At 36.4% G+C, this 22651-nt stretch overlaps 1 protein-coding gene across 10 annotated transcripts in view; it reads left to right on the top strand.

Moving 5' to 3' along the window:
* Window positions 1–22651, top strand: part of APC (APC regulator of WNT signaling pathway) — a 123477-nt gene that overhangs the window by 76389 nt on the left and 24437 nt on the right. For 6 of the 10 annotated variants that reach the window (XM_047778422.1, XM_047778418.1, XM_047778420.1 and 3 more), the window contains 4 exons: window positions 3114–3197; window positions 13014–13118; window positions 19331–19429; window positions 22262–22640. In XM_047778422.1, coding sequence (XP_047634378.1) covers window positions 3114–3197; window positions 13014–13118; window positions 19331–19429; window positions 22262–22640 — 667 coding nt within the window. The remainder of the gene's footprint in view (window positions 1–3113; window positions 3198–13013; window positions 13119–19330; window positions 19430–22261; window positions 22641–22651) is intronic. The other 4 variants (XM_047778426.1, XM_047778425.1, XM_047778427.1 and 1 more) reach the window with 2 other exon arrangements.

The following is a 22651-nucleotide window of genomic DNA, read 5'->3' as shown; positions in this document are numbered from 1 at the left end:
ATCAATGGGCAAATGAAACATTATCTTGTCATTTAGTTTCTACTTCCATGAATACTACTAAAGTTGAATATCTTTTCACATATTTATTAGACTTGCAGATTTTCTTTTTGTTATTTTTTATCCTTTGCCCATTCTCTGTTATGTTAAATGTCTTACATATTTTGAGAGATTTTTGTTTGTTTATTTTTGTTTTTGTTTTTTTGGCCACACCCATGGCATGTGGAAGTTCCCTGACCAGGAATCGAACCTATGCCACAGCAACGACCCAAGCTGCTGCAGTGGCAATGCCAGATCCTTAACCCACTGCATCGTAAGAGAACTCCTTCAGAGATGTTGTAGTATCCTCTTGATACTAATCTGATAAAGGTGATATATGCCCCAATCCCTCCGCAGCAAATCTGTTGCCTACTTTAACTTCATGATAATAAAAATTAGTTTTTGTTATAAAACCAAATTAATTATATCACCATATTTGAGCTTTCTGTGACCTGTTTATACATCTTTCCCTATCCTTAAAGATACTCTCATAATTTTCTAATAGTTCTAATGTTTTATTTTACAATTTAGATCTTTTAATTTATCTCAAATTTGCTATTATACATGTTTTAGGGGTAGGGACCTAATTTTATATATACCCACACATACATATGAGTTTTAATATCTGTGTATATATAATTATTTAACATATATGCAGTATGTCTTATTGAATAATTATATTATTAAAAATTATATAACATATAATTAACTGTATACATGTGTATACACACAAATAGATGCATACTTATGTTGTTAAGTAAATTTCCCATTATCATTTATTGGATACTCCACTGTTTCCCCATGAATTAGTGATGCTGTCTCTGATATATAATAAGTTTGTATTTGCTGGATATTGGTGGACTCTATTCCATTAGTCTATTTTAGCTTATCTTTTCTTACACTGATGTCACATTTGTTTTATTTACTGTAGTTTTATTAATCTTGGTACCTAGTAGGGTGAGTCCTTATTTTTGTTTGTAAAAATGTGTTTATATTCTATTCCCTTACTCTTTTATTTGCAATGTAGTGCCATGGAGAAGAATATTTGATATATTTTGGTTTTTTATCCTCTAAATATTAAAAATTTTGATTTAGGTCCTTATTGGTAATGAGAAACTAGTTAGAGAGAGAGAGAGAAACAATAAAATATTACAAAGCCACTGATTTTCCATAGTTTTATTGTTTCTATAGTGCTAGGAAATATTTACTGTCTGATGTAGAAGTGCTCACTCAGCTGTGCAGTATCTTTTTTTTGTCTTTTTAGGGCCACACTGGCGGCATATGGAGGTTCCTGGGCTGGGGCCAAATTGGAGCTGCAGCAGCCAGCCCACGCCACAGCCACAGCCACGCCAGATATAAGCCACATCTGTGACCTACACCACAGCTCACAGCAATGCTGGATCCTTAACTCACTGAGTAAGGCCAGGGATTGAACCTGTGTCCTTGTGAATACTTGTCAGGTTCGTTTCTGCTGAGCCACAATGGGAACTCCTGCAATATTTTTAGAAAGCTACCAAAAAGTACAGACATTCATTCTGAAGCACGCTTTCATGATGTAAATTGCACTTGATAATATTTTTCTTTTTTTTTTTGGACTTGATAATATTTCTTAATTAGAGAATATTATTTACCTTAAGTTCACTATTTTCAGAATCATGATAGAGAATCAGCATAGTGTTACAAGGGAAGGAAAGGAGGGAGGAAGGATTCTTTTTTGATGAGCACAATTTTTTGAACTTTTCTGTCTTTTGTTTATCCTCACACTGGAAAATAGCAACAATAATCATTTTTATTATGGCCATAAAATGATGAAGACTTTGTATTTAAGTAAAACTAAATAAGATCAGTGGGTAAGTTTTGTAACTATATATACTTAGAGCTGTTTGTTACAGTACCATTATCATTTACCTTTTGGAGTATACATGCTCAAAAATCTTTTATTAGTGAGCACATAATCATTAAAAGTTTAGAAATGGCTCCATCTATCATCTGACACTCTTTTCCCCATTGAAACACTTATTCTTATAATATGGTTTTTATACCAATATTAGGATGTCAACTATAGAATTATTGCAGAAGATGATACAACTCTGATTGTATTTATTTTTAAAACCCATATATTTAAAAAAACACTTACCTACATTTTTTCAATTCTATGTTGTTTGACCTGGAGTTCCTGCTTTTTGTTCACTTGATGTGCTCAGGATATGAGGAAGGCAGAAGCTCTTAACATCATTGTGATCTTACTCTTGGGAGTGAAAATAATGTTTAGCTGCAGTAGGTATTTGGGAAAGCTAAATCTCAAAGGTACTACTGACTTGTAATAGGAATAACTTTGAAGAAAATTATTCTTACTGTTTAAACCCTGGTGTTTATTAAAACAAATCAGATGTTCTTTCCATTTACAGGTATACGATGCTTTATATAAATCCATTATACCATGCAGGGCATCTGGATTAATATAAAGGATTAAATTTGGATGTAATTTTATCCTTATTGAAATAGTTTTTGAGAATAGCTATTTTATTTTATTTTATTTTATTTTTTGTTTTTTTAGGACTGCATCCACAGCATATGGAAGGAAGTTCGCGGGCAAGGGGTTGAATTGGAGCTATAGCTGCCAGCCTACACCACAGCCACGCGGGGTCCAAACCATGTCTGCGACCTACCCCAGAGCTCGCAGCAACACTGGATCCTTAACCCACTGAGTGAGGCCAGGGATCAAACCCACATCCTCATGGATACTAGTCTGGTTCGTTAACCACTGAGCCCTGATGCGAACTCCAAGAATAGGTTTTAAATACCAGTTTCACAGTACATACATCATACAATATGATATATGACCTATGTTTTTACAGTTTTCCTAAAGAGATCTAGAGATCTATTGTGTTGTTAGATATATTAAAAAACTGCACTAAACCCTAATATGTCCTCAGTGTGCGACCTACATATGCATAAGTAATTCTTAGATAACAATGGTTTGGTGTAACTCTAAACTGTTAAATAGTAACCACAGTATGGTTATTTAAGTGGTTTTTAATAAAAATAGATCTAACTTGGTACTTATTTTATTTTAGCGAAGAATAACCAGAATTCAACAAATAGAGAAGGACATACTTCGTATACGACAGCTTTTACAGTCCCAAGCAACAGAAGCAGAGGTTGGTAAAGTGTCTTTTTTGTTTGCAAGTATAAATATAGGTACTTATTCTAAGAAGAGACAATATGTATAATTAATGTGGCATCATCAAAATAGATGTTCCTTAAGAGAATTGAGACACTTGATAAGTTTTTTCATTAGATTAAATAGAGTTCAAGAACCTCTCCTACCTTGGTTTCTTCATAACTTTTAAGCAATCAAAATTCATAGAGCTGTAAATACAGTTACCTTACTTTGGCTATCTATTTACATAGAATCAAAAAATTAATTTGGCTGTTATCAGTTAATAAGTAAGCTTTCTCCTTGTGTGTGTAATGCACAGTAAAAATTGATCAGACGTACTTATGCATATTCCACAGACCCCATTAAAATGACAGTAAAAGGATAAAATGAAAAAATAAAAATACCAGGGGAGGTGACATCCATAAAATTTGGAGAGCTGGAAAGCAGATAAACAAATGCACTCTTCTAGCAAATGGTAGAGAGTTAACCCCTAAGTCAGCAGTAGGAAGTCACAAAGAGTCCTAAAGGTTTCCAGAATAAATATATATATACATATATTATATATTGCTTTTAACCCCTTTTTAAATTCTCACAATTAGAATATATAATATATATATTATTCCTGGGTCACTTTGCTGTGCAGCAGAAATTGACAGAACATTGTAAATCAACTATAATAAAAAAATTTTAAGGGAATTAAAAGCAAGAGGATGATTAAACATTTATTAAAATGCTGGTGGAACCTCCATAACCTCTCTTCACCTCTGCATGGCTGAATGACTGCTACTTTCCAGTCTCAGTAAAAGACAAGAGATTTATTCTGGAAAGGAAAAAACAAAGATCTTTGGATAGGGGTAATCCTAGTAAACCTGAAGTTGGGCGCAGATACCACACTGAAAACTGAAATAAGTACAAAAATTTATTTATTGACTGCTGAAACTCTCACTGGCATCCAAGTTTCTAATACAGGCAAGTTTCTAGAAGCAACTTCTATAAGAAATGTGACTAAACCAGGGAAAAGACCTAAATGTACTGACCCTGGAGGATTCCGCAGCTCAGACACCTTACCGTGTGGTTATAATTGACAAACCTCATCCTTGGGGCATAGAACTCCATTAAGTAGTCCATTCCTAAATATGGCTGGACAGCTAAAGACCATCAGAAGGTTTCTAATAAGAAAGATTTAATGGGAGTAGAGACCATGCAAGAAGAAAACTTTTTTAAAAAATCAAACATTAATATTCTCAAGATAAGAGATAGCGCATCCTCAGAGTTCCCGTCGTGGCTCAGTGCTTAACGAATCCGACTGGGAACCATGAGGTTGCAGGTTCGATCCCTGGCCTCTCTCAGTGGGTTAAGGATCCAGCGTTGCCGTGAGCTGTGGTGTAGTTTTGCAGACGCAGCTTGGATCCTGCGTTGCTGTGGCTCTGGTGTAGGCCGGCGGCTATAGCTCCAATTCGACCCCTAGCCTGGGAACCTCCATATGCCGCGGGAGCTGCCCAAGAAATGGCAAAAAAAGACAAAAAAAAGAGAGGGAGAGATAGAGCATCCATAAATAAGAAAATTATAGTATACAACAAGGAATATTCAGAGAATTTGAAGAGTTCTTAGAAATTAAAATTGAAATAACAGAAATGAAAAACTCAATAGAAAGGGTAGAAAATCAGTTTCTCAGAAAATAGAACAAAAGGATAATGCAATGGAAAATAGAAAAGATAAGAAAATCAGAGTATCACTCTGAGTTTAATATCCAATAAAAAGGGATTCCAGAAAGGGGAAACTAGAGGAAGGAAATCATAAAAATAATTTAAAAATTGCCCAGAACTGAAGAGCACAGTCTTCCAAATAAAATGGTCTCTAGCCAACAACACAGATGAAAATCCTACACTAGGCACATCATGATGAAATTTCATTTCCCTGGGAATACAGAGAAAATCTTGAAACCTCATAGAGGAGAGGAAAACAAACTTCACACAAAGAAACAGGAATACAAATGTCTTTAGATATATAAACAGTAACACTAGAATCTGGCAAGTAGAGTGGCAATATCTTAGAACTTCTAAAAGAAAATTATTTTCAGCTATATTCCAAAACCGGTTCTCTGACACCACTGGTTGTCCCACAATTCAGTTCATTTCTGACATTTCTTAGGCTTAGCATAGATCCCATGTTTAAGAATAATCATTCATAAGACTGCCCTCAAATCAGGTACCAGCTGCAAGTTGCAGGTATCTTCACACCCTCTGCACTCTGCCCAGCTTGTTTTAAGTCCACCCCAAGTAGATATACTACACACAGCTCTGACCTTACCCAGAAGGAACATAGACCTTACAGGTTAAGGTCTTGTCCTTGACAAGACTGCTCCCACTTCAGATGCCAAGCCACCCGTCTTCTGCCCAGCTGGTTGGAAATTTAGGCCATCATACCCTTAGGTGTGGTAATTCATTGACTCAGAAGCCAATATCTACTACACTAACAATTACAGTTTATAAGGATGCAGGTCAAGAACAGCCAAATGGGACATATAATGCAGGATCTGTGTAAGGTTAAGGGTGGAAGATACAGAGTTTCCATGATCACTCCTCATGGCATCTGGTTATATCACTCTCCTAAAACATCATTGTGTTCACCACGCAGGGCGCTCCATTGAGCTTGTGTCCAGAGTTTTTATTAGGGTTTCATTATGTAGGCATGTATTGAATAAGTGGCTACACGACCGAACTCAATTTCCAGTGCCCTCCCATCCCTGGACGTCAGTCTGACCCAAAATTCAACCCTTTAGTCATGTAATTGGGACAGCTGTGGTGTCAGAGAACCGGTTTTGGAATATAGCTGAAAATAATTTTCTTTTAGAAGTTCTAAGATATTGCCACTCTACTTGCCAGATTCTAGTGTTACTGTTTATATATCTAAAGACATTTGTATTCCTGTTTCTTTGTGTGAAGTTTGTTTTCCTCTCCTCTATGAGGTTTCAAGATTTTCTCTGTATTCCCAGGGAAATGAAATTTCATCATGATGTGCCTAGTGTAGGATTTTCATCTGTGTTGTTGGCTAGAGACCATTTTATTTGGAAGACTGTGCTCTTCAGTTCTGGGCAAAGTCTCAAATATATGTATTTCTTCTATACTGTTTTCTGGAAGCTGTTAGAGGATATAGTTAAACAAGATGGGAATATAAAGCAAGAAAAATGAAGATTTGAGATCAAAGATATAAAGAGTACAATGTAAGAGAAAGAGATGAAAGACACCCCAGAATATAGATGAAGGGAGATTCTGAGACAAATGATAGAGTAACCAGTACCTCTTGGAACTGTTGAGAAGGTTCCAGGAGAGATGAATGTAAGAAGATGAAATCAGTAAAATATTTAATGTTTCTGAATGTATTAAAAGGAAATGTCCACAGTGGGAGAGAAACTGAGGATGTCATAAGTACACAGAACACCAAGTAAACAGGGCAAACAAACAAACAAAGAATCTTTAACTTCACAGACAACAAGAAGTTGTGAAGGAAAAGAAGTATACCACTTGTCAACCAGAAATAAATAGTAAAAATAGTGTAAATAGTGAAAAAAACGCATCCTAACTATAGAACGCTATTGGAAGGGTGGAAGAACAAGATGAGTATGGTATTAAGAGTAGACTGTTGATAAAATAGAACCCAATCCTCATCTTACATGATAGGAAATCAATAAATGAGGCATTAAATTGAAAAAAAGCAAAACCTAGCAACACAAGCAGATTATTTAGTGATAGAAAGGTCAGTTCAGAAAAAAAAAAAAAATCTTCTGAAGATAGAAATGTTTGTCTTAAAATAGCAGGAAATGAGACAGCAGACAAGTGTGAAAAACTACTGTTTATTGTCACAAGCCTTTAGAATTAATGATTATTTAAACTATGTAAATGTATAACTGTGATAAAAATAAAACATTTAAAAGAGCCAAGGCCATAATTTTGAAGATAGCTATGCTTATCTTCCTCAGAAATCCAGTTGGCTTAATACTTATGCCTCCATAATGATGATGAGTAAAGAACTTGATCCTAGCCTGGGAATCTCCGTATGCCATGAGTGCAGCCCTAAAAAGACAAAAAAAAAAAAAAGAACTTGAGAGGTGCTTAGAGAGAACAAAAACATTGCTAGTAATACATCCTAGGAAAAGCCACGAGCCATGTTTAATATACTGTCAGTGAATACAAGAAGACCAGGCAGTGGAAGTAAGAGAAAGGTACTGTCTCAGTGGAACACAAATACAGTATATTCATACATGCTAGAAACTGGATGTTACCAAGCCTTGTGCATATTTGTTGGCTCTGCAGCTGAAATTTTATCTTTGATCGTGGGGGTATAAGTTAAAAAGCCATCCCCTCACCTGTCGGTTGTCAGCCACTAGATTTGGGTACTCCTCACCTTGTTTATAGGTGAATAAAAAGAAAACCTAAATGAGACGTAAGTGAACTGTTGCTGCATAAGAGAAGGGGAGTGAGCATGTGGGATGCTCAGAGAAAATAAATTTCCAGAAATGTATATGCTTCTTAAGTCAACCACAGGAAGACTTGTCTCTCTATACAGCAGGAGTGAAAAAAAAAAAAAAAGGCTGAATAAAAACCCACATTACAGTAAAGAACAGAATTGTTGCTAGGAAAAATTGGCTCAGTATTTGGGGACAGTTTTGAGACACATCCATGGAAAGTTTCTAATGTACAGCCAGATTCAGACTCACATTCCAGATCACGCAGGAAAGAGAGAGAGAATGCAAAGAACATCATAGTACTGTTTTCTAAATACAATTACTAAAAACATGAAGCATTTATTGATATTTTAATGTTTATGATATACAAAATAGTGTGCACACTTTGAACCCACTTTTTAAAAGATATACATGACACACATAATGTATCAGAAATAACATGAAAAGGCAGATAACCATTGATAATACCTCCTTGTTTTTCTAGTTTGGCCAGTTGTTTTGTAATGTTTTTGCAGTAACTATGTACAGCTTTCATGAGAGAAAAGCTTTGTATAAAATTTAGCATGTCCTATCATCATCAGCACATGTTTTTCTCCCATCTGTTCCTCGTATCTCTTCTAGGAGTATTTGATCAGATAATGAACAGTTCTGTTTTAAACCAAAAACTTAGGGCAGAGCCATTTATATATTGGGAAGACAACTATTTCTAATGTTAAAAGTACAGTTTTTGAAAGTATAGAGTCCTTTTTAAGAATGTTTTCATCTATGCCTGGCTGTTTGGGTTTTTTTTTTTTTTTTTTTTTGCAGGGGGTGGGGGGGTGTCTTTTAGGGCCATACCCACAGCATATGGAGGTTCCCAGGTTAGGGGTCCAGTCAGAACTGTAGCTGCCAGCCTACACCAGAGCCACAGCAATGCGGGATCTGAGCCTCGTCTGCAACCTACACCACAGTTCACGGCAACACTGGATCGTTAACCCACTGAGCAAGGCCAGGGATCAAACCGGCGTCCTCATGGATGCTAGTCATGTTCACTAACTGTTGAGCCATGATGGGAACTCCATTGCCTGGCTTTTTAGGAACTTTGGCTTCAGTACATCTGAATTCGAAATATACAGAAACGTGTATTTTCTAAGTAGACAACTTAAGTACAGTGTAATAGTCTTAGTCCTAAAAGCAGTTTAATCTGGCTGTCTTAAACCAACATAAACATGAGGAATAAGAGTCCTTTTTGCAATATTGACTCTTAAGAACTGTTGTCATTAGTTTTTATTCCTCCCAACTTTCTTATATTCTGAGTATTATTATTTGGCTGCATCTAATAGATTTTTCTTTTCCTATTTCTAAATCTATATTCACATTTACTTTTTCTGGTTGATTGAATCCTTTGTTGTGTATGACATAGCCCTCCTTATTCCATTTCATGCTCTTCACCTTGAATTTTATTTGGTTTGCTATTAGTGTTACTACACTGGCCTTCTTTTTGTTATCATGTGCCCAGTATAACATACTCCCTGTCTATATATTTCCACATCTTACCAACTTTCTGGCCTCTGGAAATTCCTTTAAAAAAAAGTGTCATTTGTTAATAGCAATCCTCATTTTCCAGCACAGTTCTAAGTTTGTTGCAGGTTGGGGGCTTGTTTGTGTTTTTTGTATTCATTCAAAATTTTATTTTATTTATGTCATTGGATTCGGAGCCAACTGTGACCTAATCTATTTTTCCGTTTGTTATGAAAATGGGCATATCATCCATAGCCTAAAATGAGTACATTTTTTCAGCAATCGTAAGCTAAAAGGAGGTGCCATATTATATGTAAGAAAGAAACAAAACTCTTTTTTAAAAACTTTTGCCGTTTACCGTTTCCTTATTCATTTTGTCATTCTTCTAATATAGATCAGACGGAGAAGCTAGAAAAATGGAGAAAACTGGGGATTGAATACTCTTAAATTAGTTGATATGCAGTGTAGACAAGAAAAGAGAAGGTGTCTGCCAAATAATTTCTCCATCATGAAGCATCTTATACCAGTGTTTTTGCTTTACCTGCTAACAACTCTGGTTTAGGGTCTAGATACTGGGCATCATTCAAAAGCTGTAATTATTGCACATGATTCACATTTCACAAGTTCCAAAAGGATATGTAAGGCAGCCAGTGCTACTGCTTTGTTATGTGTCCTTTCATACGTTTTGTACTGACAAACACATACATATTTGGGGATCTTAAAGTGTCAGAAGCTGTGAGTAAAGTTATGGCATGGTTTAAAAATCTCTAGAAGAGTTCCCATTGTGGCTCAGTGATAAACCCAACTAGTATCCCTGAGGATGCAGGTTCGATCCCTGGCTTCTCTCAGTGGGTTAAGGATCCGGCATTGCCATGAGCTGTGGTGTAGGTCACAGACACGGCTCGGATCCTGTGTTGCTGTGACCATGGTGTAAGCCGGTGACTATAGCTCCAATTTGACCCCTAGCCTAGGAATTTCATATGCCACAGATGCAGTCCTAAAAAGACAAAAAAATTAAAAAGGCTTTGTATTTTTAAAATAAATAAATATCTCTAGAGAATTATCAGTAAGAAATATTTATTACAATCCTATGCAAAATAACTTTCATATGCCATGGGTACAGCTCTAAAAAGACTAAAATATAAAATAAAATAAAATAAAATAAAATAGCTTTGTATTTTAAAAATAAATAAAAATCTCTAGAGAATAGTCAGTAAGAAATATTTATTAAAATCCCATGCGAAATACTCTTACAGCTAATTCAGTACAGAGACAGCCCAACTTAAAAATGAACAAAATGGGAGTTCCCATCATGGCACAGCAGAAACAAATCCGACTCAGAACCATGAGGTTATGGGTTTGATCCCTGACCTGGCTCAGTGGATTAAGGATCCGGTGTTGCCATGAGCTGTGGTATAGGTCGCAGATGCGGCTCAGATCTGGTATTGCTATGACTGTGGTGTAGGCCGGCAGCAACAGCTCTGATTAGACCCCTAGCCTGGGAATCTCCATATGCCACAGGTGCGGCCCCAAAAAGACAAAACACAGAAGACAAAAAAAAAAAAAATGAGCAAAATACTTGAATACACATTTCACCAGAAAAAAATATAGGAATGACTAATAAGCATATGAAAATCTGCTCAACATCATTAGTCATTAGGGAAATGCAAGTTAAAACCACAGTGAGACACCTCTTCACACTCATTAGGATGACTGTAATCATAAAGAATAAGCATTGGCAAGGCTATGGATAAGTAGCAGTTGTCTTATGTTGCTGATGTGAATGTAAAATGGTTCAGCCACTTGGAAAAGTTTAGCAGTTGCCATGAAAGAAGATAATACGAGAAAAGGAATGTATATATATGTATGACTGGGTCACTTGGCTGTACAGCGGAAATTGGCACAACATTGTAAATCAACTAGAATTTTTTAAAATCCAAAAAAATAAAAATAAAAAATAAAATTTGACTTTAAAAAATCAAAATACATGCAACTTTTCCCATTGATATACTAGTATTAGTTATGTAGGGGCAAGAGCGCCATCTGAGAATCACACTAAACAAAAATCAGTACTTTTTTTTTTTTAAACCATCTTTTTGTTCTACTCTTGACACTATGATTCTTTGCAACCGCAGCATATGGAGGTTCCCAGGCTAGGGGTCAAATCGGAGCTGTAGCCGCCGGCCTATGCCACAGCCACAGCCACAGCAACGCAAGATCCGAGCCGCGTTTGCAACCTACACCACAGCTCATGGCAACGCCGGATCTTTAACCCACTGAACAAGGCCAGGGGTCGAACCCGCAACCTCATGGTTCCTAGTTGGATTCATTAACCACTGAGCCACGACAGGAACTCCCCTCTTCACAAATGTGATTCTTTGATGTCCTAGAACAGTAGAACAAGCCCTGCCTCCTCCCACCCCAGGTCCTTTGCATATGGTCTTCTGTTTACCTAAAACCTTCATCCTGTACCCCTATCCCATCTCCTAAAACTTTTATCATATTTTAGATCTCACTTCAAACAGCACTTCCTAAGAGAGCTCTTCCCCAAACTCCCACACCATCTGACATCCCTCTGTTACATGTCCTTATAGCAGCACTCCGTACACTTTCTTCAGAGTACTTATCAAAATTTTAACTTTACTGTTATTTCTTTCATTATTTGATAGTATTCCTGACTAGACTGAAGCTTAAAGAGTGGTCTTGCCAGCACTGCATTCCCCAGAACCTAGTACAAGTAACTAACATAGCAGGTGCTCAGTAATTACTTTTTTATGTTGATATTGTCCACTATGTCAAATCTTTGTGCTTTTAGTCGTTTTTGATTCATTTTTGTCACTAGATTGGTTTTATATTCTCTACTTTTGTTGATGTTGACTTTTATAGTGTGATTTTCTGATGGTTCTATTTTTTCTTCTATTTCTAAATTATTGGGACTATTTCTCTTTTGCCTATGTATAACTTATATTAGTTTATTGGTGGAAACATTGCATGTAAATTATTTCTAAGTTACATTTTAAATAGCCTAGGAAAGCTTGAGGTTTAAAGAAATTCCAGTGGAAGTTATTTTATAATACAGTTTTCCTCTACTATGTCAAATTTTAAATTAAAATTTTTATTTTCTAGTATCATTTTCCTAAAGAAAGCACATTTGTAATTATTTCTATAAAAGATAATGGAAATTTTATTTCTTTTGTTCTGTGGTGAATTTTCAGAGTGACTGCTTTGTATTGGATATAATCTATCTTGAAGTGACTGCTTTTACTGGATATAATCTGTCACTTTCATTTTACATAGCAGATGGTGGTTACATTAGAAAAGGTTTTTGATTTTAGTCGTATCAGAATCTAAGAGCTTCTCTGTTGGTTTCATATGACTTTTATTAGCAGGTATGTGTGTGTATATATATTAATTCATGTATTCTATGAGTAAATTACTTAAACAGAACGTATTTGTAAGCTTAGGTAATAGTTTAACTGTTATATTTGAAGCTCCATTAAATGCCAGAGCCATGTGACCTTGCGCAAAAGACAGTTATTTGTTCTAGTTGGGTTATATCCATGATAGTGATGTGAGCACAGCTGGTGGAGGATGGTGTTTCTGTGAGTCTCAGAAAATCCTTTGTCTTGTGCGGCTCTAATGCTCAAGGGACACACTTCACTTTCCTTTTACCGAAATAGTCAACTGCCAACCCTGCTGGAGGTTATGAAGTATAAAGTGCAGTTCCGTGCTTCTGTAAACCTGTGTAATTGATGCATGCAAAGCTTTACAACAAGAAAGAAGAAAAGCTGTGGACTAAGAACACATGCACCATTTTTGTGTGTAATGATGTTAACTCCACATTAACAGAGGTCATCTCAGAGCAAGCATGAAGCTGGCTCATATGAAGCTGAGCGGCAGAATGAAGGTCAAGGAGTGGCAGAAATCAGTATGGCAACTTCGGGTAACGGTCAGGTAAATAAATTATTCCATTGATTATTTTTCCTAATTGACTCTTTAAATATTTAAAAGGGAATATAGAGTGAAATGATTCTCAGAATGATCTGTAAACCTTATCTATTTCCTTAGTCCTGAGTGGATATCTCCAGAACAATCGGTAGTAAAATACTATGTCATTTTTCTTTATTAGATCTAACAATAATGCGTTCATATTTTCTAAGTATGTTTTATAGCTCTAAGTGGTGTGTCTCTTTTAGCACAAAATGATTACTGTGGATAGTTTTTTTGAAAAATAAATGCTAAGCTGCATTTCGGTTATATGTGATTTGACCTAATTATTATTGCTTGAATTGAATAGGTTTTCTCTTTCTCTGTGGCATTCTTTGCAAAGACATTTTTATGTCTTTAAAAATAATCATATGGACTTAGTTACAGTTCTTGTTTTCTGTTGTACTTGAAGATTAATAAATCTAGAAATTTAAATCCTATCATTAAAAAGATGATTCTAGTACTCATAAAAAGTAAAAACATAGCCTTGTTGTGTTTATTTACTATTATCATTTTTAGCAAATGTATGGGAGTCAGTTTTTTTGAATGTAGAATGATTATCTTGTTTTGCTGCCATCAGTTTTCTATTAGAGTTTTATTGGAATGCATCCTAATATGACAGTGTGTTTCCTTGAAGTGTTCTATATTCTCTACATTTTCTTCAATGAATATTTTTATGTTGTAAATAAATCATTCTTTTAAATACAATTTTGCTAAGTTGATTTTAAGGAAATTTTCTTATTGTTGATATGAAATACTCCTTTAGTGTCTATAGATTATTTATTTAAAAGAGCATGGTTCAAAAAAATAAACTGTGTACTTTAAAAAGAAATAGAAAAACAGGGTTCTATTCATTAAAATTTAAAACTTAAAATGTCTAATTAAGTGTTTAAATTTATTTTACTGAGTTAAAACAAAAAGATATTTCATTTTAGTATTACTGATTGGCATTGTACTGGAGAAAACTATAGATGATAAATTAGGGCAAAAGAAATTACATTTAAATAGTATATTTGGGTTATTTCTTTGTCTCTTGTTTAGGGAATTATTTGGGAAGATTATCCCTACATATATGTAGAAAGAAGAAAAGTGCTGTCTTTTGACAGAGCAAAAAAAAATTTGTTTGCTTAGGATTAGACCCACTATTAATGCTTAGGTTCATATTCCAGTTGTTATGTACTTTAAAGCCTGATGCACCCAGTAAGCCGGATACTCTTTTCATTAAAAAAAAAAATTTGCATCCATATCACACTTCTCATATCAGAATTAATTCTAAATAGATGAATGTCAATATGAAAACTATTTAAAATATTAAAAGATTAAAAGAAAATATGGGTAGAATTTTATAATTGTGAAGTGGGTAGGAAACTATAAAAGAAAAAGATGCATAGGTTTCATATAAAAATGTAAAACTTTGGTATGCCATAAAATCATAGCAGAGTTAACAAGACAAAAACCAAGATCACACTAATGATGCTACAGCTACTCTCAGTTCCTGATGTAAATGAATGATGTATATCTTTGGGACTATAATTCGGTTATATCAAGATTCCTTTGGCGTTCTCCTTTGGTGCAGCAGGTTAAGGAGCCAGTGTTGTCACTGCAGTGGCTCAGGTCACTGTTGTGGTGCAGGTTCCACCCTGGCCCGGGAACTTCCACAGGCTATGGAGGTGGCCAAAAAAAAAAAAAAGAAAAGAAAAAGATTCCTTTAACCTACCTTTATAGGATCTATACACATGACAATCTCTTGGGGTTTGTTCATTTGTTTTGTTTTATTATTTGCTCCAGAGACAAAAACCACTGACACTAATTAAAAACGAAAATAATCTCTTTGACTTTCTCAGGATCACAATCCCTTTATCTCTCCTACTCTGTGGAAGTTCATTGTACCTCACCTGGTTTCCCACCCATATCCACTCCCTTGGTTCTTAGAATTGGATAATCCTTTATTGTGACCTGTATAATCTGGCTCCTACCTAACTTGTCAGCCTTATGTCACAATTTGCTCTCACCACTCCAGCCACACTGGCTTTTGAGGCCTCGCCTTTACTGGGCTTCCTCCTTCTGCAGCCTGTGTGCAGGCTGTGCCTGTTCATATAGTGTTCTTCCCATCCCATTTCACTCAGTTAACATTATTTTGTGTGTCTGAGCTTAAGCATGACTTTCTCAAGAGGCTTGTACTGTTCACATCACACCATTACAGCCTCTCCTAGCCTGTTCTCCTTTGAAGACCACTGCATTTGCAATTTTACATTTATTTGTGATCATTTGTTTTCCCCACTTGACTGAAAGAAAGCTCCAGAAGGAGAGAGATTCTTTCCAGTTTTGTCCATTTGCATATCTCCACAGTCCCTGATAAATAGTTGATAACAACAATAAATATATGTGGGTTGGAAGGAAAGACTAACATCCCTTCTAAAAAAAAGGTTTCTTCATCAGTGATTTATTCCCCCTGAAAGTTGAAAGGGAAAGCTAGAAGTAAACAGCACAGGTGTGTCCTAGTGTGTTACTGTGTGTGTAACTCATTTATGAATTGATTCTCAGCTTTTCTGTTTAATGTTTAGAACCAGATTTCTAGTAATAGAACCAGTAAGTAGTGATGTAGTTCAATCAAGAGTGGGAAAGAGATGAAATGGTAAGATAACCCTTTCTGCTGCTAATAATGTGTTTTTAAAGCTTTTATTATGAAAAGTTTCAATATATACAGAGGCAAACAATAATGTACCAATGCACTTGTACCCTATCCACTTTGCGCTCCCATTTTATTTTTGAAGAAGATCCCAGGCATCACATCATTTCTTGCAAAAATATTTCACTTTGTATTTCCAAAAGCTAAGAACAATTTTTAAAAATTGAAGTATAGTTGATTTACAATATTGTGTTAGTTTCAAGTATACAGAAAAGTGTTGCAATTATACATATATATTTTTCCACTATAGGTTATTACAAGATATTTAATACAGTTCCTGTGTTGTACAATAAATCCTTGTTGTTTACCTATTTTATATATATATCATGGATGTACCTGTTAATGCTGTACTCCCATAATTTATCTGTCCCGCCTCCATCTCCCCTTTGGTAACATAAATTTGTTTTTTATGTCCAAGAACACTTTGTTTAAAAAATTGAAGTATAGCAGTTCTGATTTGCATTTCTCTAATAGTGAGCAGTGTTGAGCATCTTTTCATGTACCTCTTGGCCATCTGTATATTCTTCTTTGGAGGAATGTCTATTTAGGTCTTCTACCCATCTTTTGATTGGGTTGTTTGTTTGTTTTGATGTTGAGTTGTATGAGCTGTTTCTACATTTTGGATATTAATCCTTTGTCAGCTGCATCATTTGTAAATATTTTCTCCCATTCTGCAGATTGTCCTAGGAAGGCACCATTTCTTGCAGGTTACCACTTCTCTGGTCCCTCCGAAAGATGTCAGTGCAGACCTAACCATAACAAAAGGGCCCAGAAAAGACTCTCAAGGCTTGAGTTCTAGGCTAATTAAGGGTAGTGTGGATATGGGAATGTTCTCTTAGAATCTCCTTAGAGTAAATGCATCTGGATTTCTAGCTGGCTAGTTTGGAAGAGCAAAGCAGGGAGTATCCCAAAATCAAGGAGCTGTATAGGAAGATACTGAGACTAAAGCTTAAAGATGATTTGGTATCTGCAGCAAAATAAATGTCAGGAACATGGTTTATTGTGGACATATGTTTCTTCTTGTTTCATAATTTAATCTCATGTTTCTTTTTTGTTTCAAACAATGTGTTAGTTATCTGTTGCTGCTTAATGAATTTAGCAACCTAAAACAACAAACATTTATCGTTGTTACTATAGGTCAGGAATCCTAGCGCAGCTTAGCTGAGTGCCTGTGGTTCCAGGTCTCTCACAGGCTGCAGTCAAGATGTTGGCTGGAGCCGCAGTCATTTCAAGACTTGACTAGGAGAAGATCTGCTTCTGAGCTCACTCTTATGGCTGTTGGCAGGTCTCATGTCCTCAGGCTGTTGGCCAGATATATCAATTCTTTGCCACTGGGGCCGCTCCAAAGAGCAGTTCACAACGTAATACCTGGCTTCCCTCAGAGAGACAAGAGAGGGTGCCCAAGACGGAAGCACAGTCCTTGTAACCTTACTTTGGAAGTGTCCTGTCTGTACTGAAAGGTGCAGGGATTACATAAGGGCATGAATACCAGGAGACAAAGATCCTTAGGGGTTGTCTTAGATCCTCACTACCAGAACTAGTAAAAATATTTAGAAATCCTCAAAGTATTTTTGTTTCAAAATAAGGAGGCATTCCCCTCTACTGTAGATGAAGAAAGGCCCCTTGCCTAAATTTCCTGAAAAAGCCCCCTGCCTATTTATTCTCTTTACCTTGTGACTTGGTCCCTTGAATCCATCCTCTTTATTGCGACCAGAGTAAGCCGGTTATCTCCATATCAGTTGATCTTGCTCTCTCTCATATACACACACACATGTATTCTTTCTGACCTTTGCTTGTGATTCTGCCTAGTCTGGGCTGCCCTGTGTGGCTAGCCCTCCTCCTTTTTATTAGCTAAGCTGTTCCTCATAGTTCAAGTCCAAAATCAGATAGCACTTTACTCTGTCCTCCCCAAGACTGAGTCTATGCCATTCCTGTGTCAAAGCACTTGCCAGTACGTATTTACATATTGAGCAACCTGTCTAGACTCTGTGCAGTGAGAGTGAGAATGTCTTATAAACTTAACTCTCTAGTGACTAGCACTCTACAGAGAAAGTAGCAGGAGCTCAGTATCTGTTTGTTATCTGGTGGTATGTGAATTGAAATGAGTCTTTCTGCTGCCCTTTCTCCCTGCCCTCAGAGGTACTCACCTGCTGCTCCAAATTGAGAAATAGCCCTCAAGGACTAGTCAACATAAACCACCCAGACCCACAGCAGTAGAGATTAGAAAGGCTAGCCACGCTGGTACTCTGCTAATAATCTTAATCTAACCCTAGATTTCCCAGTATGGGTGTGAATAAATGGGTTTTCATGCTTTTATCTGGGGAGACACTTAAAAAAAAAAAAAAAGACACGTAAGTTGTGCCTTCTTAAAATCAACTTTATTGAAGAAAGAATAATATATAAAAAACGTACCCATTTTAAATATACAGTTGAGTAAGTAGTATTTCATTGTGTATATATGCCACATATTCTTAATCCATTCATCTGTCATTCGCCATTTAGGTTGCTTCCATGTCTTGGTTATTGTGAATAGTGCAGTGAACATAGGGGTGCATGTATCTTTCAATGAATTCTGCCCATTTTTTATTGGATTATTTGGGGTTTTTTGATGTTGAGTTGTATGAGCTGTTTATACATGTTGGATATTAATTCCTTCTTGGTCACATCATTTGCAAATGTTTTCTCCCATTCTGTAGACTGTCTTTTCGTTTTTTTCTGTGGTTTCCTCTGCTGTGCAAAAGCTTTTTAGTTGGGTTCCATTTGTTTATTTTTGATCCAAAAAAATACTGCTGCAGTTCATGTCAAAGAGTGCTCTGCCTGTGTTCTCTTCCAGCATGCTCTCTAAATTTATCCCTTTACACAGACTCTTCCATGAGTCTCCTTCCAAAATCCAAGGCCTGCCTTTAAGTATTACTTACCTTATGCAGTCTTTAATAGTTCCTAAGCAGGTAGTTGTTTCTTCCTGATTTCTCTCAGTATTTTATGCATTTTTCTTACTGTAGTAGTTATTGTTTCTCATTGCAGTTATTTATCTTTTCATGTCTTTCTCCAGTAGAAGTTTCGGCAGTGTTCTCTGTACTCTCTGCTCCTGGAGAGCTTGGACTGTACCACATTCACAGTTACTTTTGTGGTAATTTAGAGCATTTCATACTCAGTGGCGCTTGCTACCAATTGTTATTTAACTGAGGGTGGTTTCATGCCTTTTGATTTGTGAACTGAATATTACTCTTAGAATTTTTTCAGTGTTTGATTACTACCACATTGTACTTTAACTGTCTTTTGCAACAATTTTTTCCTTCAGTTTTTCTCTAAAATCTACTTAAGTTTTATAGATTAAAAATGCTCATTTTGAGCAGTTGTAACATTCACACTTTTAATGGTATATTTAGCTGTTTACCCTAAAGACAGTTCATTTGGAGTACCTTAACAGGAAGTTAGTCTATTTTTCTCCAATCTCAATTATACTATCTATAATTTGCTTAATTTCTAGGGTTCGAGTACACGAGTAGATCACGAAACAGCCAGTGTTTTGAGTTCTAGTAGCACACACTCTGCTCCTCGAAGGCTGACAAGTCATCTGGGAACCAAGGTAACAGATTACAAACCCTTGCCAATAGTACTCTGAATACTTTATTAAAACATTCTTCATTCATCTTTTAAATTCAATGAGGGAATTCTGTTTCCATCATCACAATCTCTTATAGAAATTAAATCTGCTTCTCTGCAAGCGTCCTAAGCTGCAGCCCACTGGCCAGCTTGCTGCTTCCTGAGCGCTCCCTGTGGCTTTCTGCCTCGGTGCCTTGCCTGCACCCACCTCCATTTCTTACCCCAGAATGACTGTCAGAGTCCTATCTACCCTTCAGAACACTTCTTTTTTTTTGCCGCACCTATAGCATATGGAGGTTCCCAGGCTAGGGGTCTCATCAGAGCTGTAGTCCCTGGCCTACACCACAGCCACAGCAATGCCATATCCAAGCCATGTTTGCGACCTACACCACAGCCCACGGCAATGCTGGATCCTTAACCCACTGAGCAAGGTCAGGGATCAAACCTGCATCCTCATGGTTACTCGTCAGATTTGTTTCCCCTGAGCCATGACAGGAACTCCCAGAAATCATCTTGGGCTTTAATTCTATACAAAACATTTTCTAATTTCCAGAGTTTCCTCACCTCCCCATGCAGTCTGTCTGCCTCCTTTGAATCACTACAGTTGGAGCACGGGGACTGTTTTTTGTAATTATCCTTTGTATCCTACCACAGAGCCTGCACATAATCAGTGTTTAATAAATACTTGAGTAGAAAAATCAATTGAAGTTGAATGTTATCCACTACTGATAAGTGAGTTTTTCTAGGTCTCTTAGGTGTTAGTAAATATTTTAGGACTTGAGAATAGTATGTTTGAAAAGAAAATTTTTATTATTGTTTTAAAGCTAGAGGCTTTAACATTACATGGACAAAGGTGAAATTCTCACATTACTAAACAATACATTTAACATTAAATCTAAATAATTCTGTTAGTTGTTTTCACAGCATACTCTACATGGTCTTTTTTAATAACGTACCGGTTCAGGAGTTCTGAGTGTGACTGTGTGGGTTACGAACCCAACTAGTACCATGAGGATGCAGGTTCAATCCCTGGCCTCACTCACTGGGTTAAGGATCCCACGTTGTCGTGAGCTGTGGTGTAGCTTGCAGATGCGGCCCAGGTCCCATATTCCTGTGGCTGTGGTGTAGCCTGGCTGCTGCAGCTCCAGTTCAACCCCTAACTGCAAACTTCCATATGCCACAGATGCAACACTAAAATATATATATATATATATATATATATATATACACACACACTGATATAATTAATGTTGATTTGAGAAATGAATTTTTATAGTATCAATGATATTGTTAATATGAAACCTAATCCTTTCAGTAAGTCACAGTAGCTACTACTTGCGACCCCTAGTACGCAAGTAACTGTTCTGGCAGTTATATGTTTATTATGTCTAATCTTTTCAAACACTCTTTGAGGTATTCTTCTCCCTCCTTTTTAACTGAAAATGTTGAAGCAAAAAAAAAAGGTTCTGATGGCTATTGTGTAATTAAATTGGAATTCGACCCCAGATCTGTCCAACGTCACCAAGTGGTTTTTATTATAAAGAAAATCTCTGATACTCAATAGTCCTGTTGCATTGAAACTGGTAGCTAGAATACCATTTCCTTTGGAAGTGATATATGCATGATAATGTTAATACCTTACTACATTTTTAATCCACTTACTGTTCTATACATGTGTTATTTTATTTCATCTTAACAAAGAAAGCCCTATTAAGTAAATTTCTCCATTTTGTAACTGAGACATTGAGGCCTCAGAGAGCTCAAATAACTTGGTCATGTCACACAGCTCACTCATAAATGGTAGAGTCAGAGTTTGAAAGCCTATTTATCTACAGTTCTGTACTGCCCTCCTAAAACTTTCGTATAGAAAAATAGTCTGTGTTTGCACATTTAGAGTTCCCCAGCCTCAGCATTATTGGCTGGATAATTTCTCATGACAAGTAGGGTGTTCAACATCCCTGGTCTTTACCCACTAGATGCCCAAAGCTTTTCCTCCCACTTTTGTCCCACTTTTGACATCGCCAAAAGTGTCAGGGTGGCTAAGATCACCCCTGAGTAAGAACCACTCATTTACAGATATGATACACACTTTATATAAAATCCTCGACTCTTACGCAATAGCTCTAGCTTTAAAATGAGGCTGATGACAGTGTACAATATCTGGGTGCTGTTTCCTTTTTCTAATCTGCTTCTAAGTAAATCTTAGAATTTATTGTCAGAGAGTAATTGATGTTTACCAGCTGCTTTTTATAAAAATTGAATAAGAATCCTAGCTTTGTGTCCCTATATGATCAGGGCACTCTTCTTTTTATGTAAAAATAGTTTTATATATATAAGGGAGAAATCATAATTAACAATATTCTAGCTGTTGAGGGTTAGTGATTGCTGAGAACTAGTACTTAGTAAATAACAATTGTTGAAAATGTATTCTGTTTATTGATTTTGGTTGTAGATTTAAAAAATTAAAATTTTAACTTATGTAAAGAATTTAGGCAACTCATATATCTGTGTGTGTGTATGAGAGAGAGAGAAATCGGTTGAATGTCTTCCATTATAACCAGCAGATCCAAACAGCACTTTAAGTATGCAAGAATCTTTTTCCTCTTTCAACACTGTATACTACCACTACTAATATTTACTCATAAACAAATGGTGATGATTATATGGATTTTGAAATAACACATTACTTCATCCTGGAAAGAGGTTTTTGTTTGCTTTTAATGAGTTACCATAAATATCCCATTCATCACTTCATTGGTGTCGGCTTTTGGATATTAAAGTCATAATTTTGTTTCTAAACTCATTTGGCCCACAGGTGGAAATGGTGTATTCATTGTTGTCAATGCTTGGTACTCATGATAAGGATGATATGTCGCGAACTTTGCTAGCTATGTCTAGCTCCCAAGACAGCTGTATATCCATGCGACAGTCTGGATGTCTTCCTCTCCTCATCCAGCTTTTACATGGCAATGACAAAGACTCTGTGTTGTTGGGAAATTCCCGGGGCAGTAAAGAGGCTCGGGCCAGGGCCAGTGCAGCACTCCACAACATCATTCACTCACAGCCTGATGACAAGAGAGGCAGGCGTGAAATCCGAGTCCTTCATCTTTTGGAACAGATACGCGCTTACTGTGAAACCTGTTGGGAGTGGCAGGAAGCCCATGAACAAGGCATGGACCAGGACAAAAATCCAAGTACGTTCCCT

Source organism: Phacochoerus africanus, chromosome 4, assembly GCF_016906955.1.
Source record: "Phacochoerus africanus isolate WHEZ1 chromosome 4, ROS_Pafr_v1, whole genome shotgun sequence".
Taxonomy (NCBI): Eukaryota; Metazoa; Chordata; class Mammalia; order Artiodactyla; family Suidae; genus Phacochoerus; species Phacochoerus africanus.
Note: the sequence above shows the minus strand (reverse complement) of the source record. Positions and strands in the feature narration are given on the sequence as shown.